Genomic DNA, 15,721 nt, shown 5'->3' with positions numbered 1-15,721 from the left:
TAAAAGATCTGTACTCAGAAAATTATAAGACACTGAAGAATCTCTAATGTTTTTGAGAATTGGAACTTAAAAGACCATTCCTCACAATTCATGGGCTTCTTAGGGAATCTATGCAGCAGGCTGCCTTTTCACAACTATTATATTTATATTCTTATTGTTCATTTATTTTTTTTTAAATTTAATGAATACTTCAATATTTCAGGTACAGGGCCAAAAATAGAATCAGATAAAGTGGGTAAGTCACATTTCAGTCCCTCATGAAGATGAAAATGTAGGATAAGAAAAAAATTCAATTGTGACAAGTGCTATGACCAAAAGAGTGTTAACCTAAGAAAAGCTTTAGGTTGTTATAAAGAATAAAAAACATCTCTTTGAGCAAAAAGGTACTGCAATCCTGGAGACACAGATTCCGGTAGCAACTCAAATTGTGCTCTAAAGAGAACAAAGAAAGGCATGTTTTATAAAGGCAAAAAGCTACAAGTACTGTTTCCATTTAGGCCCTCTATTCAAATGAAGGATGCTGGTTCGGTTAACAGGAATTGATTAGTTTTCTTATGCAAATAATGATGCTAGTTGGTGAAGCACATTGGCCCCTTTCAAGGTGAAGAATGACACTATATAAGGAGAAGGTGAAGTCCAAGATGTGGCTACATAGTTGGCTTGAAAGTTCAAAAGTTTGTGGGAGGAATGTGTGTAATGCAGACATCATTATGGCCTCTATTATGGTTCCCTTGACATAAATGACTTTATTGTGGCAATTTCCAATCCCAAATTGAAGGGGAGAACATTTAGTTAAACCAGCAATAATGAGATTTAAAACCAGAAAATGATGATGGGGAACCTGATACCAGAAGAGAATGTGAAAAATAGGTGGTATCATTCTATAGTTGATAGTCTCGAACTAATTAGTAATACAGACATTCTAGAAAGAAGGTCTGCAAAATCCTGACTTGGAAGCTCACCAGCAATCAGCTTGGATGCAGAATGAGCTAATGTCTCCTGCATATTCTCTACTAGAAAATGGTCTTATATCTGAGATATCTCTGCCACTGAGCAGTAGTGGAAAACATAGCAGAGCAATCTTTGTGGTTCTAAGAGTAGTGGCCCCGTTGTGCTCAACAGTGGAGAGCGTAAATCAAGCTGTGTCCTCAGAAGGTATATTATCTTCTCAAACTTCTTTTCTACTAAGAAAGCTTATTGCTGATAACCAATTAAGAGAAAGAATCAGAGATGTATCAGATGAATTAATTATTTCTTTACCTGGAAAGTCCTCACACATTCTTCATCTTCCACAGTTACTAGTCCTTAATGCCCTGATCCGCTACTACCTGGGTAACTGGAACTAATTCCTCTAGAGAACCCCAGGGTCCTCAAGTAGACATCTCAAGGTTATCCTGCTTTAAGGGCAATGGAGTTGAAATAGTGATATCCCAATTCCCATCTGTCCATGTTGAGACTTTTCTGGGGGTTGAGGAGGTCATTAACTTCCCTGCACTTCTGGCTGGGAGGAACAAAGACCAGGCAAGCAAAGCAGGTTTCCAACTCAGATGAAAAGGAAAAAAAACTTAGGTGAGAGACAAGTAAAGAGTTAACAGGAGCTGGCTTGTGAGCTGGCAAGATGAGACAGGCAAGGAGTTTACAGGAGAGAGCTTGTAAGCTGGCAGGAGAGAGCTTAAACATTAACCGCTTGGCTCTGACTTCCCTAGCCAGCACTGCACTCCTTGGTTCTTATGGCTAGTCAAATAATTAAAATGACATAAGGCAGGGCAACAGGAGAAAATCAGGTTTTAATACTTACACACGGGGAATTCACATAAGCATGAAAATTCCAGAGACAGTAGGCAAAATTAGGTCTATAAGTCATTCTGGAGTAAGACGGAGGAGGTAGGAGTCTGGGACTTCAAAAGGAAATAAGGCAATTCATAAGAAGTTGAAAAGAGTTGCTGTTTAATAAAAAAGTATTTGCTGGGCTACTTAGAAATAATGGGTCACAGAGAAGACTTTGATCCAAGGGGGCCTGCTACCGTGTTTCCCCGAAAATAAGACCTGGCCAGACAATCAGCTCTAATGCGTCTTTAGGAGCAAAAATTAATATAAGACCCAGTTTTACTTTACTATAAGACTGGTAATATAATATAATATAATATAATATAATATAATATAATATAATATAATATAATATAATATAATATAATAAATATAATATAAAGTAACATAATATAATACCTGGTCTTATATTAATTTTTGCTCCAAAAGACACATTCGAGCTGATTATCCGGCTAAATCTTATTTTTGGGAAATCACGGTAGGTTCCTCTCTATAATATGAACCACACATAGTTCATGTTATACTATAGTTATCTGTGGTGATAGTTCTTCCAGAACAGGACTTCTATCTTAAATTCTTTTAGGCAGTTTAAGGGAAGATCAAAGGTTCTTCCTGAGTCTTTTCTTTCTTGAAAATAAAATAATTCTCATGACAGAGAGACACTTTTTGGGGTGGTAAATTTTCCTTCCCTAAAGGTTAGGCCATAATGTACCTGTTCCTGTGTCTTTGTTACTTTAATAGACTTTCCCTCGGACTTCTAGTAGGTGCTTCTCTAAGTCAGCTTGGAGATTGATTAGATATATTTACTACTCTACAGGAAAACAAAGGCAGAAGACATCAGGGTTTCCAAAGAAGGCAGGCCCCAAGGAAAGGGAAGAACTAACACAGAACAACAGTCTCCTAACACTGTTCTCTTTCTAGCAGTGAAAAGTTGAACCCCGTGGAGCAGGCCTTACTCTCTGAGGCTCTGCTCATAATCCCTCCATCCTTCGGCAAACACAAAAATTGTCACCCTGTATCTACTCTTTCATCCTTTACAGTTATTGTTGAGGAGACCACCTCCCCTTCTAGGAAGATCAGACACCAAGAGAAAAACTTCAGATTTAGATTCTCCTCTGTCCATGAAAGGAAATGATGTGATGCTTAAAGGAGAAAATAAACAGGAAACAACTAGAAAAACTACCACCCTCTAAACAAGGCTTCCTTTAACTTTGTGTTGGCAATATACGATATGGCTAACAATTCCTAAGCATTACTGTGTGCCAGGCCTCGACAAGTGCTTCCACATATGATATCTCATTCAGAGTCCTCAATTCTTTGGTGAAAAGTGTTACTATGCACATTTTACAGTTGAGGGAACTGGGAAATAGTTTATATAATTGACTTGACAAAGTTTCCACAATTGTCAAAGAAGAGTGTAATTCAAAGCCTAGGCTCTTCCAGATCCTTTGTTTTTCTACAGTGCCTTAGCTGCCTACCATCTCTCAAAAATGGGACAATGGTTCTTATTTTCAAGGGCTTTGCAGAAATGGGACAGGGGTGTGGGGAGCCATGATTTCTTGTTTCTCAGAAACCTTGTGAGCTGGCTAGTATATAGTTAACTTGTTTCAGCTTCTAAGGCACTAACCTTGAATGTTTACAAGTTACTAAAGAATGAGGCGGGAGTGGCCGGTTTCCCAGACACAGATAACTGGTGGCTATCAGGACAAATGGTAATCTCTTTCATATGTTAGTTACTTTGGGGAGTTTTGTAGTGACTCTGTAGTTTCTTTGAAGTTAGAAATTTACTCTCTGTAAGATAACATAAGCCAGTGAATGTTAAACTGCATGTACCCAAAGGATATATATTGGTGAAGGTGATTAAATCATCGCTCCAGCATCCCTGGAGACCGGCCGCATCATAATTTGTGTGTGCCTCTTTCTTTCATTTCCACTCCCCCTCCCAGGTACCGTTCGACTCGTGGCGGCTGGCCCGCCACACAGGGGTGAAAATCTCCTGTCCAGACCACAAAAAATAGATGTGGTGCTATGAGAGCAGGCCAATCAGACTTCCACACCATTGTGCCTTCTTGGACTAGCCTTAGAAAAAATAAAATATCAGAGAAATATCTTTCTCTCATCTTATATACGAGTATTATAGCTCATAACAAGGCTAACCTAGATTGGGTCTATCCAAATCTTTCCTAGATATAATGGGGGTGAGGATGTAGCTTGTTTTGTTTGGCTTTGTTAATTAACTCAGTCCATGCATCCTGTATAGTAAACACAGCTTTGATGCCATTGTATGCAGATTCTCACTCTGCCACAGTACTTTCTGCAGCTGATTCAGAACTGTCACTTTGGACAACTCCAGCTTAGCCTACTGCCAGGTAAACACCACTAGGGCTCTCTGTACAGAGGAGCCAGGTAACACAAGGTGAATAACAATACTTGTTAGAAATATTTTTTTTCACCCACTGTCAGGTCCAGCATGACATGGTGATGGCACACAGAGAATCATTTTTCACATCCGTCTTGTTTTCTAGGGCAGCTTTGTCAGAATCTCAAAGTTAGAGAATTACGGGGAGGGAGTTGGCCTGGATCTTTTAGATTCTTATATAGGTGACAAACTATCCAACTGATGTTTTCATCTAAGAGATAAATGTAACTAAAATATCACCTTTAGATCTATAAAGTCTTGATATCATGTGTACCTGTGATGTACCTGCCATAGAACTAAGCATTTTATAATAAAAAGTGATTAAAAATCATATAGCCCTATTCCTTTTATATAAAGAAAACAAAGGTTATGGAGATTTTAAAACCCCACTAGAGCCACTAAGCAAATTTGTTCTGATGCTCCACTTAGAATTTCCATCCTTCTCTCTCTCTTACTTTAACATCCAGAGCTACGGGACCATAACTACCTTAAGCAATCAGAGAGGTAACCATCTGGGGTGGACCTGTTCTACCACCCAGAGCGTTCAATCTCCCATTAATTCCTTTGAATGCAATTCTTCTTAAGTCTGGGCCAACACTCTGATCACCACAGGTCACTTGGACCTTCTTATACATATTATTTCCTAAATTTTCATCTTACACTTTTTTTGAAGTTCTCTATGCTTGTAACAATCACTTTCTTAACAAATATTTACAAAATTCCTACTATCTCCCTCAGACTGTGCTGGACACTGTGGATAAAAACTGAATGTGAAAGGCAACAAGAGCAAAGACACTGAGTCAGGAAAGTACTTGATTGTTTCTAGAAACTGAAAGAAGCCTAATGTTACATTATTGAAGTGTTGTGCGGCGGAGGGAAGGTGTGTATGAAAGAGAGAGACAGAGAGAGAGAGAGAGAGAGAGAGAGAGAGAGAACTCCTGATGGCTTTGGAAACTTACTTTTGCAATTTAGTTGAAAGCTGGCCGGACAGGAGTGCTAGCTCAGGAGAACAGGCTGATTCCAGCTGCTGACCCCTAGAGGTCTCCTGCCTTCTAATAAATTCACTTGCTAGACTAAGGAGCTTCCATTATTCCATGGTCAAATGGATGGCCCTTGCTTTCCTGTCTTTATATTACTAAATGCATACAGCAGAACTCAGCAAACTATGGCCCATGGGCCAAATCTGGCCTACTCCCTGTTATTGTATGGCCAGTGAGCTAAGAATTTTTAAATTTTAAATGACATAAGAATAACATTCTGTGACACATGTAAGTTATATGAAATTCAAGTGAGCATATGTCTATTTATTTCTTCTCTTGGTTCTTGATCATTTGCCCTGTTTCTTAGCATGCCTCAATGTTTAATTAAATGCTGAACATTGTATTTTAAAATTTGTAAAGACAATGAGTACAGTAACTGAACACAAGTTATTTTTTCTTCTGGCAATAGATAAAGTAGAGGAACATGACTTTAATTTCATTTAAGGACTGTGTGTAGATATTATAAAAATAGTGTATGCCAGTTATGCTCTTACTTCTGGGATGTAACCCTTACTCTAAGAAAAGAGTTTTTCTGACATCTCACTGCAAGCCTGGACTGTTTTCAGGACCCTTCCATCTCAACAGGCCTTAAATTCCTATTTCTGTAGTCCATGAAAACCATGACTCCTGAAACCTCTGCTCATGTCTTTAGAATCTCAGTTTCTGCTTTCTGCTAGATTTCTTGAAAGTTCATTTTACAGCCAGTCCGGTGGCTCAGGCGGTTGGAGTTCCGTGCTTCTAGCTCCGAGGGCTGCCAGTTCGATTCCCACATGGGCCAGTGGGCTGTCAACCACAAGGTTGCCAGTTCAATTCCTCGAGTCCCACAAGGGATGGTGGGTAGCACCCCTGCAACTAAGATTGAACACGGCACTTTGAGCTGAGCTGCCTCTGAGCTCCCGGATGGCTCAGTTGGTTGGAGCATGTCCTCTCAACCCCAAGGTTGCCAGTTCAATTCCTCGAGTCACACAAGGGATGGTGGGCTGCGCCCCCTGCAACTAGCAACAGCAACTGGACCTGCAGATGAACTGCCCCCTCCACAACTAAGACTGGAAGGACAACAACTTGAGGCTGAACAGCACCCTCCACAACTAAGATTGAGAGGACAACAACTTGACTTGGAAAAAAGTCCTGGAAGTATACACTGTTCCCCAATAAAGTCCTGTTAAAAAAAATAAACAAATAATTTAGAAGGCATATGCCCTGTAACAAATAAAGCAACTCAACTTCTAACGTATTTACCCTATAGATATTCTTATACATTAGGAAATGATGAAAGTACAAGAATATTTATTGTGGCATTGTTGTAATAGCAAAATGTTGAAAAAAATGTCAGTTCCCATTAATAGAAGATTAATTAAATAAGCTATGATTCAGTCACACAATGGAATACTATGTCTTCAGTTTTATAAAAAATGAAGTAACTCTATATGTAATGTTATGTAATATATCCAAGACATAAATCAACAAAGAAAAATTTGTTGCGTTTATACACTAACAGTGAACAACTTGAAAAGGAAATTAATAAACGCAGTTTAATTTATAATAGCAGCAAAAAGAATAAAATACTTAGGAATGAACTTAACCAAGGAGGCAAAACACATTTACACTGTAACACCAAAATATTGCTGAAAAAGTAAAGATGACAGAAATAAATAGAAAGACATCCCGTGTTCATGGACTGCAGGACTTAATATTGTTAAGATGTCAAGACTACCCAATGTGACTTACAGAGTCAATGCAATCTCTATCAAATCCCAATGAAGTTTTTTTGTAGAAATAGAGAAATCTATCCTAAATTCACATGCAATCTCAGGACCCCAAAACGTCAAAACAATTTTGAAAAAGAAGAGCAAAGTTAGAGGCCTCACACTTTCTGATTTCAAAACTTACCAGAAAGCCACAATAATCAAAATAATGTGGTACTGGCATAAACACAGACATGGTGACCAATGGAATAGAACAGAGATCCCAAAATAAACCCTCACACATATGGTCAAATGATTTTCCACAAGGGTGCCAACACCCTTCAATGGGGAAAGGACAGTCTTTTTTGCAGATGGTGCTAGGAAACCTGGATGTCCACATGCAAGATAATGAAATTGGATCTTTATCGTATACCATATTCAAAAGTTAATTCAAAATGAATCAAAGACCTAAACCTAAATATATAAAGCTCTTAAGAAACATAGGGGAAAAGCTTAATGACATTGGATTTGACAATGATTTTTTGGATATGACCCAAAAAGCACAGGCAACAAAGCAGAAAAATAGATAAATTGGACTACATCAGAATTTAAAACTTTTGTGCATAAAGAGATTATCATGGAATAGGAGAAAATATTTGCACATCATATTCTGAATGAGATTAATATCCAGAATATATATGGAACTTTTATAACTCAACAACAAAAATTTAAAATGGGCAAAGAACTTGAAAAAGGCAAAGGACTTCTTCTCCAAAGATCTACAAATGGCCAGTAAGCACAAGATAAGATGCTCAACATCACTAATCATTAGGAAAATGCAAATCATAACTACAAGGAGATACCATTCCACACCTGTTACAATGCTATCATTAAAAATCAAATGAAAAAGAAAGTAAGAAGTGGAGAGCATGTGGGAAAATAGGAGCTCTCCCACCTGTGCATTGCTGGTGGGAATGTTATATGGTACAGGCGCTGTGAAAAATGGTATGGCAGTTCCTCAAAAAAAATTAAACATGGAATTGTCATATAATCCAGAATTTCACTTCTAGGTGTATACCCCAAAGACTGCAGAGAATCAAATATATTTGTACGTATATTTGTACGTAGCAGTGTTACGTACACAATAGCCAAGGGTGGAAACAACCCAAGTGACCTTCCACAGATGAATGGATAAACAAAATGCAATAAACATATAAATTGGAATATTATTCAGCCTTTAAAAGGAAGGAAATTCTGACACATCCTACAACATGGATGAACCTTGGTAAAAATAAGCCCATCACAAAAGGACAAATTTTGTGTGATTTTACATATATGAGGTACCTACGGTAGTAAATTTACAGAGACGGAATGTAGCATGGTGCTTGCCAGGAACAAGGGGAGAGTGGAATGGAAAGTTATTGTTTAATGGGTAAAATGTTTCAGTTTGGAAGGATGAAAACTTCTGGAGGTGAATGGTGTTGATGGTTGCACAACAATGTAAATGTACTTACTGCCACAGAAATGTACACTTAAAATGGTTAAAATGATCATTTTTATGTTTATATATGTATATAAATCCATCAAAAAGGAATATAGGGAGATTAAATAGTAAAAGTACTTGAATAATACAGAAGAAAATAAATAAAAAGAAATAAGGAAACAAAACACAGGACAAGGAAAATACAAATAGTCTACCTATCAGTAGCTAAGCACTGGAAGCAAAAATTAACAGATGGCAAGTGTGAGAAGAAAATACACTCCTAGAGAGCACAAACAACATACATTGTAAACATTCTCTATATTTCACAGTGAAAAAGACTTTTCATGAAAACAGAAATTCTCTGAAAATTCACACAGACGGCTCACCATTGCCTTTAATATTATTCCTGCCATTGCTCTGGGAGCCCATCTAACCTATACTATATGAAAACTATGAGTAAGGAAAGGATGTTACACCAAAGAGTCGTGAGGGAGTCATAAACCAGCCCAAGGGGAGACTGAAGGCTTCACAATAATCTCTAAGATGAAACTTTAATTGCACCTTTGAGAGTCTCAACAATACATCCCTCCCCTTCGTTCACCTGCACCCCCTTTTTGGAAATCTCCTCATAAGGTTCATACCCCCATTCCTTTCAGCTACTCTATAGGAAAAGTAACCAATATATAAAACTCACCTGTTGAATTTTCTCTACTGGGTGAGATAAGTGAAATATCTGGGTGCCTGGTGGTGACTGAGGTCTCTTATATAGCCCTTGATGAAAATATCACTATGTCTAATGAGCTCACGCCTCAAGGACTCGTTACAGGGCTGTGCTTCTTTTCACTGCTTATCATATTGCCCAACAGATATACCCTGTGCTATAACCGTTTCTTTTGAGCACTTTAGGAAGGGAGAAAAGAGAGTTTCAGCAGTTTAACTTTGTGTGTCATAGGTGTCTCAGGGTCAGGCCCCTGGACAGTGATTCCATATAACGGAAAGAGAACCATCAATGAGAAGATACAGACTCAGTGTTTATTCCCAGCTTTGTACACACTCAGCCCTACTATGAAGGGTAAGTAACTGTCTCTCTGTCTAGGCATCACTGTATTTTTTCTATGACATCTGCAAATGGATGCTAGCTCTGGTGGAATATCATTTTAATAATAATATAGTTTTGCAAACTTTTGTGGGTTTTATGTTTCTGAACATTTGGTTTCACCAGTGTCTCCAGTAACATGTAATAATAAGTTATGTTATATGAACTGTTGACTCCAGTGCCCCACTACTCAGATCTCCCTCAGCTTATAATCCCTGAAACTGTCTTGCCTACTGATTCACACAGGAATGCCTCATTATACATAAATTTGATAAATTACGTAACTTGGTATTAGAAAACTATTTACCGTTGTGCTCAGTAGCTCATTTTCTACAATGCCTCCAATTAAATAGAATTTATTCCCACTTATCACATAAGTAATATAATACTTTTTCTTTCATAATTTACTTTCCGTATCTTGATTGTTAACACTGCTATGTTTTAGTGTCTTCTTCCTTTCTATCAGACCAAGCTATACGTCTTTGAGTGTCAGAATATAAGCGGAGGTCAGTAACACAAATCTAAGCAACCAAAGATTGCTGCTCATAGCTTTCCTACGCGATACATTAGAATGGAGTGACTTTTTAACCTACTGTTTTAGGTTCACTTAAATTTATTGGTTTTTATTTAAGTTTTTAAATTATTATGCTACAAAATTTTTATCCTTGTTACTTTGTAATCATATTTGTTGGCAGTATTATTATTAACAACAACAGCTATGAATTTTTCCAGGTCTAGTATATTCCAGGAACTATACTAGGTATATGTATTCAACAGTTTTTTTCACAAGAGCCCTGAAAAATATGTGTTAATTTACCCAAAGGCACGCAGTATTTGAACCCAAATCATTATGACATTATCATTTATCTTCCTTTAAGTACAGTGATATAACAGGACGACTCAGTTAAATATTACTGGATTGAGTCAATCAGTTGTGAACCTGATCCCACTGTGGTATGCCAGATTGCCAAACCAAACAGATTGCCAGAGTGGATGTTCTCTTCTGTCCTCACCAATCCATGTGCTTTCCACCTAAAACAACGTTCTCAGTCCTCCCTAAAAAGGCCCATTTTTCTTTCTAGGTTATATGTGTAGCTGCTTCACTCCACTACTGGACCATGCAAACAAAGAATTTACATTGATCTTCTGTGTCCAGGACAGATATGAAAAACGTTTGGGAGGGAAAATCAAGAGGATTTGTGATTGATTGCATATGCGAGGTGATAGAATTAGAAACTGCCTTGAATGACTCTCAAATTTCTGGCAATCACTTTAGCAAATGCTAAATAAGTTGTTGAATTCACCAAGAAACAAATACAAAAGGGAGAGGGAGCTCTGATGAAGGGAAAGATAGAATAAGAAGTACTAAGCAGAATGGTGATTAAATATAAAAGAAGATAAATGTCTAGGGAGGCTTATATTTAGAATGGACACTCAAACATGACAGGGATATGAGGCAAAGTGGGATTAGTGGGCCACGGTTCAAATGTGGCCTCACTACAAGTTTGGTGAGAAGATGAGTACATTGATACATTGATAACAATGAGTGCATTGATAACAATCTAAATCTATACTAGGGAGTTTATTAAATCTATAGAAAACAATGCAGCCATTGAATTGATGAGGTAGAGCTAAAATTTTGACAAAACCATATTAAGTTAAAAAACAGGTTATAAAACTGCATATTTTGAAAATCCCATTTTAATTTTTAAGAAGAAATGCAATTAATTCCCCAAAGAGTTAAAACTTGTTTGCTCTGGGAAATGGAATTATTTTTTTATGTTTCTATATTTTCCATGTCTTAATTATTTTTTAAAGTATTTTTACTTTGGAAATAAATTTTATTTTGGTAAATTTTGAACATTATACCATTAATAAACAGCTCAGAGTACACAATGGACATTCACCGCTCTAGAGTATCTGAGAAGTCAAGTACTTTCAAGTACTTTCCACTTGGGGAGAAATGTCAAAAAATGGTTATTCCACTCCTAATTCTTGGTTAAAAAATTAATTCAGACTAAAAGCTGTTCTATCAGAAATAATTAACTATGAGCGGGAAAAAGAAATACAAACTGATAACCACTTTGCTGGTTAAAATGTAATGCTTCTAAATTTCCAAAATTTCAAAAGAAAGAGAGGATTATTTGAACCTAACCCATTAATAAGGAATATCCAATTATCCAAAGATATTACTATATTTAAAATGTTGATGGTAGCTCACCCTGTCAAATATCTTGAACTTTAAACAAAAAAATTTTAGGACATAAGGAAACTTTAGAAATAAGCCTGGACCAGATATTTTAGGAAGGTTGATAGGAAAATATCCAAGTTTATATAGTCTGTCTTAACTCCTAATTCAGCCAATATGAGAAAGATCTTTCTGGTCTTGGCATATCCTAAGGTAACCCCTCTATCTATTATTTACTTTAGGTAAAAGCAAGATGAACTGACAAGTTATGGTATTTAGGCTTCATTCTCAGCCTAAAATGAAGGCATGTGCTTTTATATACTTGGATGTGTTGATGGGAGGAGAACTGACTCTGGGTCGTGAACACAAAACGCAATATATAGATGATGAATTATAGAAATGTACACTTGAAACCTATATAACTTTACTAACAAATGACATCCCAATAAATTTAATTAAAAAGATTTTTATTAAACTATAGCTAACACACAAAATATTATGTTACAAATACTTGATCCCCTTTTCCCTCTTCTACGATTCCCCTCCGCCCTTACCCTGCAGTAAACCACTAAACTGTTATCTGTCTGTGAGTTCTGCAGCATCTCCCTAAGAGCAGCAAAAGCAAGGAGGCTCAAGAATCCCTCCCACAGTTCCTTTCTTACCTACTTTTTATTAGACTTCTACGTCTGAAATTCTGACCACGGAGGCAATTTGATAGCTATTTTTGCTTTAGATTTATACTCAATTTTATTTCAAAGTAAAAGGATGTATCCAAAGTTTATACTTATATGTAGGATATCCAAGGGGTAACATGAAAAACAAAACAGCACTGAGACTCCGGGTTATGGGAATATTTGAGATGAAATGAACTTTGTTCCAAACCAATCTCCAAATGGACCAGTGTGTATCTAGGAGTTACTGGCTTTGTACATTTAAGTAGACTCCTTTAATTTCCCGGAACTTCAGTTTCATTGTCATTAAAAGAGAAGATAAAGCACACCTCCCTACTGCTCAAAGGGACATTAAGAAGACAAAAGGAGATGATTTTTATAAAAATACTTTGTACAATTTTCAAGCAGTTTGTAAGTAAAACTACAAGTGTTCATTTTTATTTACTCCTTGATTGCTTGTGTTTCTCTAACAGCTTTGGGATCCCAGAATACAACAATGCATTTTGTGACTGAGTTTGTCCTCCTAGGTTTCCCTGGTCCAAGGGAGATGCAAAACTTCTTCTTCTCATTACTCCTGGTAGTCTACCTCCTGACCCTGCTGGGGAACGGGGCTATTGTCTGCGCAGTGAAATGGGACAGGCGGCTTCACACACCCATGTACATCTTCTTGGGAAACTTTGCCTTCCTAGAGATTTGGTATGTTTCCTCCACTATTCCAAACATGCTGCTCAACATCCTCTCTGAAACCAAGACCATCTCCTTCACTGGCTGCTTCCTCCAATTCTATTTCTTCTTTTCACTGGGCACAACGGAGTGTTTCTTCTTATCAGTTATGGCTTATGATAGGTTCCTGGCCATCTGTCGCCCACTACATTACCCCTCCATAATGACTAGCAAGTTCTGTGTGATCCTGGTCAGTGTTTGCTGGGTGAGTGGATTTCTCTGCTATCCAGTCCCCATTGTCCTTATCTCCCAACTTCCCTTCTGTGGACCTAACATCATTGACCACTTCGTGTGTGACCCAGGCCCACTATTCGCACTGGCCTGCATCCCTGCTCCTTCCATTGAGCTTATCTGCTACACCTTCAACTCATTGATCATCTTTGGGCCCTTCCTTTCCATCCTGGGATCTTACACTCTGGTACTCAAAGCTGTGCTTCATATTCCCTCTGGTGCTGGTCGAACTAAAGCTTTCTCCACGTGTGGGTCTCACCTAATGGTGGTGTCCCTATTCTATGGAACCCTTATGGTGATGTATGTGAGCCCAACATCGGGGAACCCAGCAGGAATGCAGAAGGTGATCACTTTGGTATACTCAGCTGTAACTCCACTCTTAAATCCCCTTATCTATAGTCTCAGAAACAAAGACATGAAAGATGCCCTAAAGAAAGTCCTGGGATTAAGAATTAACTCTAACTGAGATATCTTTGAAAGAGAAGGAGAATTTGTCACTTCTGACCTTAGTTTTTTTATACCAACAATAGAGGATGGTTTCAATAATTCATGTTCTGGCTCACACTTAAGTAGAGGGAGAGAGTTACTTTTTCACAGTTCTTCAGCAGTTCAAGTTCAGCTCATTGATGATAACTGTTCAGTAAAACATTTTAAACATACGTGACCTCACTGAGTAATGGTGATGTCTCTTTCCTGGTTTGATGCTAGCTGGTGGAAGAAACAAAATGCATGTGTACCTGGAACCTTTCAAGAGAGGGTACAATCTTCTAAATTCAGAAAATAAATACTCTTAAAGACCAAGGGGCCACCAAAAAAAAAAAAAAAAAAACCCAGTAATGGATATTTTCCATTGTTTGAGGCTTTCCACCAAAAACAGAGCATATTTTATACCTTTATCACATAGAAATAAAGTATAAACTCTTCTTCTGATCACTGAAAGCCTTCACTCAATAGACTGCTCCATGCAGTCTTCTGTCCTACTGATCCACTGTCTAAGCCCTGTATTTCACAATGATGAATCTTGTTATTTTACCTTAAATGCATTTTCTCCCAATTTGGCATTTTTACTCATAGTGCTTCCTTCCCAAATCAATTGTGACAACCCCAATACTACTTGTAAAGTAGAATGACATAAGTTATTAGTCAAGGACTATGACATACCTCTGGCATCATTCCTTTTTGTCAGGATTGCTTTGGCTATTTAGGGTCTTTTGTGATTCCATGCACATCTGATGATTTCTTTGTTCTATTTCTTTAAGAAATGTCCCTGGGATTTTGATGGGGATTGCATTAAATGTGTATATTGTTTTGGGGAATATGGCCATTTTAATTATGGTCATAAATATATTTTCAATGTGGCCCTAAACATACTTTTATCTTTCTCAGAAAGCTGTAGGGTAAAGTCTCAGTCAGAAAAGCATTCAGAGAAAATTATACCAAGAACAAATTCCATTTTTGTGCCCAAACCCCATGCTGAAACAGGAAAGCCATCAGCTGAAGGCCAATCTACTGAAAATGCAAGTATACCCTTTTAGTTATGGACATAATTAGAATGAAAATAGGTGTGGCTGGAAGATAGGCCTGGTGGTACCTGGTCATGAAATACTCCAGTACTGTGGTTCTCAAACCTTTCTACCACCAAAGCATGTTTGGCAGAAATGGTCAGAAAACACTGAGGCATTTGGGGACAATAGTTCTTTCAAATTCAGTTTTATGTTAAACATTACCACAAACTATATTTTCTGCTCCATAGTACACACATTTTTGGTGTAATACAAAATTATCTTCGCTGAGTAAAATCATCCTTCAAGAAAGCACTTAATTTGGGGCTTTTGTGTATCACAAAATCACATACCCTGTTTGAGCAACACAAGCTCAAGGAGACCAGGGGTTCCCCTTGGAGTCAATGTAGCACATTGTTTTTAATAATCCCATGGGCCAGCTTATCAAAAATATTAATGAGGGGCCGGCCCGGTGGCGCAGGTGGTTGGAGCTCCGTGCTCCTGACTCCGAAGGCTGCCGGTTCGATTCCCACATGGGCCAGTGGGCTCTCAACAAAAAAAATAAATAAATAAAAATAAAAAATAAAAAAAAATAAAAATAAAAATAAAAAATTTAATAAAAAAAAAAAAAAAAAAAAATATTAATGAAACCACCAAGCAAAAAGTAAGAAAGTCCCTTGGCAAAGCATCCAAAGTTATAGGATCACATTAAGAGATACCTAAGAATTCTCACAGTGGCTAAAATGACACATAAATTAAGACTAGCATATAGTTTCATCACACCCTGAAGCAAATAGACCACTGGAATCTTACAGTGTAAGGGAAGTAACATAGGCCATGAATGAAGCTCTCACAC

At 37.5% G+C, this 15,721-nt stretch overlaps 1 protein-coding gene across 1 annotated transcript; it reads left to right on the top strand.

Moving 5' to 3' along the window:
* Positions 1-12,875: 12,875 nt before the first annotated feature.
* On the top strand, positions 12,876-13,829 carry OR11H6 (olfactory receptor family 11 subfamily H member 6; the record flags this gene model as incomplete). The annotated part of the gene is made up of 1 exon (XM_081047561.1): positions 12,876-13,829. The coding sequence occupies exon 1, from the start codon at positions 12,906-12,908 to the stop codon at positions 13,827-13,829; it is 924 nt and encodes a 307-aa protein (XP_080903687.1). The 5' UTR covers positions 12,876-12,905.
* Between the last annotated feature and the right edge of the window lie 1,892 nt (positions 13,830-15,721).

Source organism: Rhinolophus hipposideros (genome assembly GCF_964194185.1).
Source record: "Rhinolophus hipposideros genome assembly, chromosome: 5".
NCBI lineage: Eukaryota > Metazoa > Chordata > Mammalia > Chiroptera > Rhinolophidae > Rhinolophus > Rhinolophus hipposideros.
The sequence above is the reverse complement of the archived record's forward strand: the minus strand, read 5'-3'. Positions and strand labels throughout refer to the sequence as shown.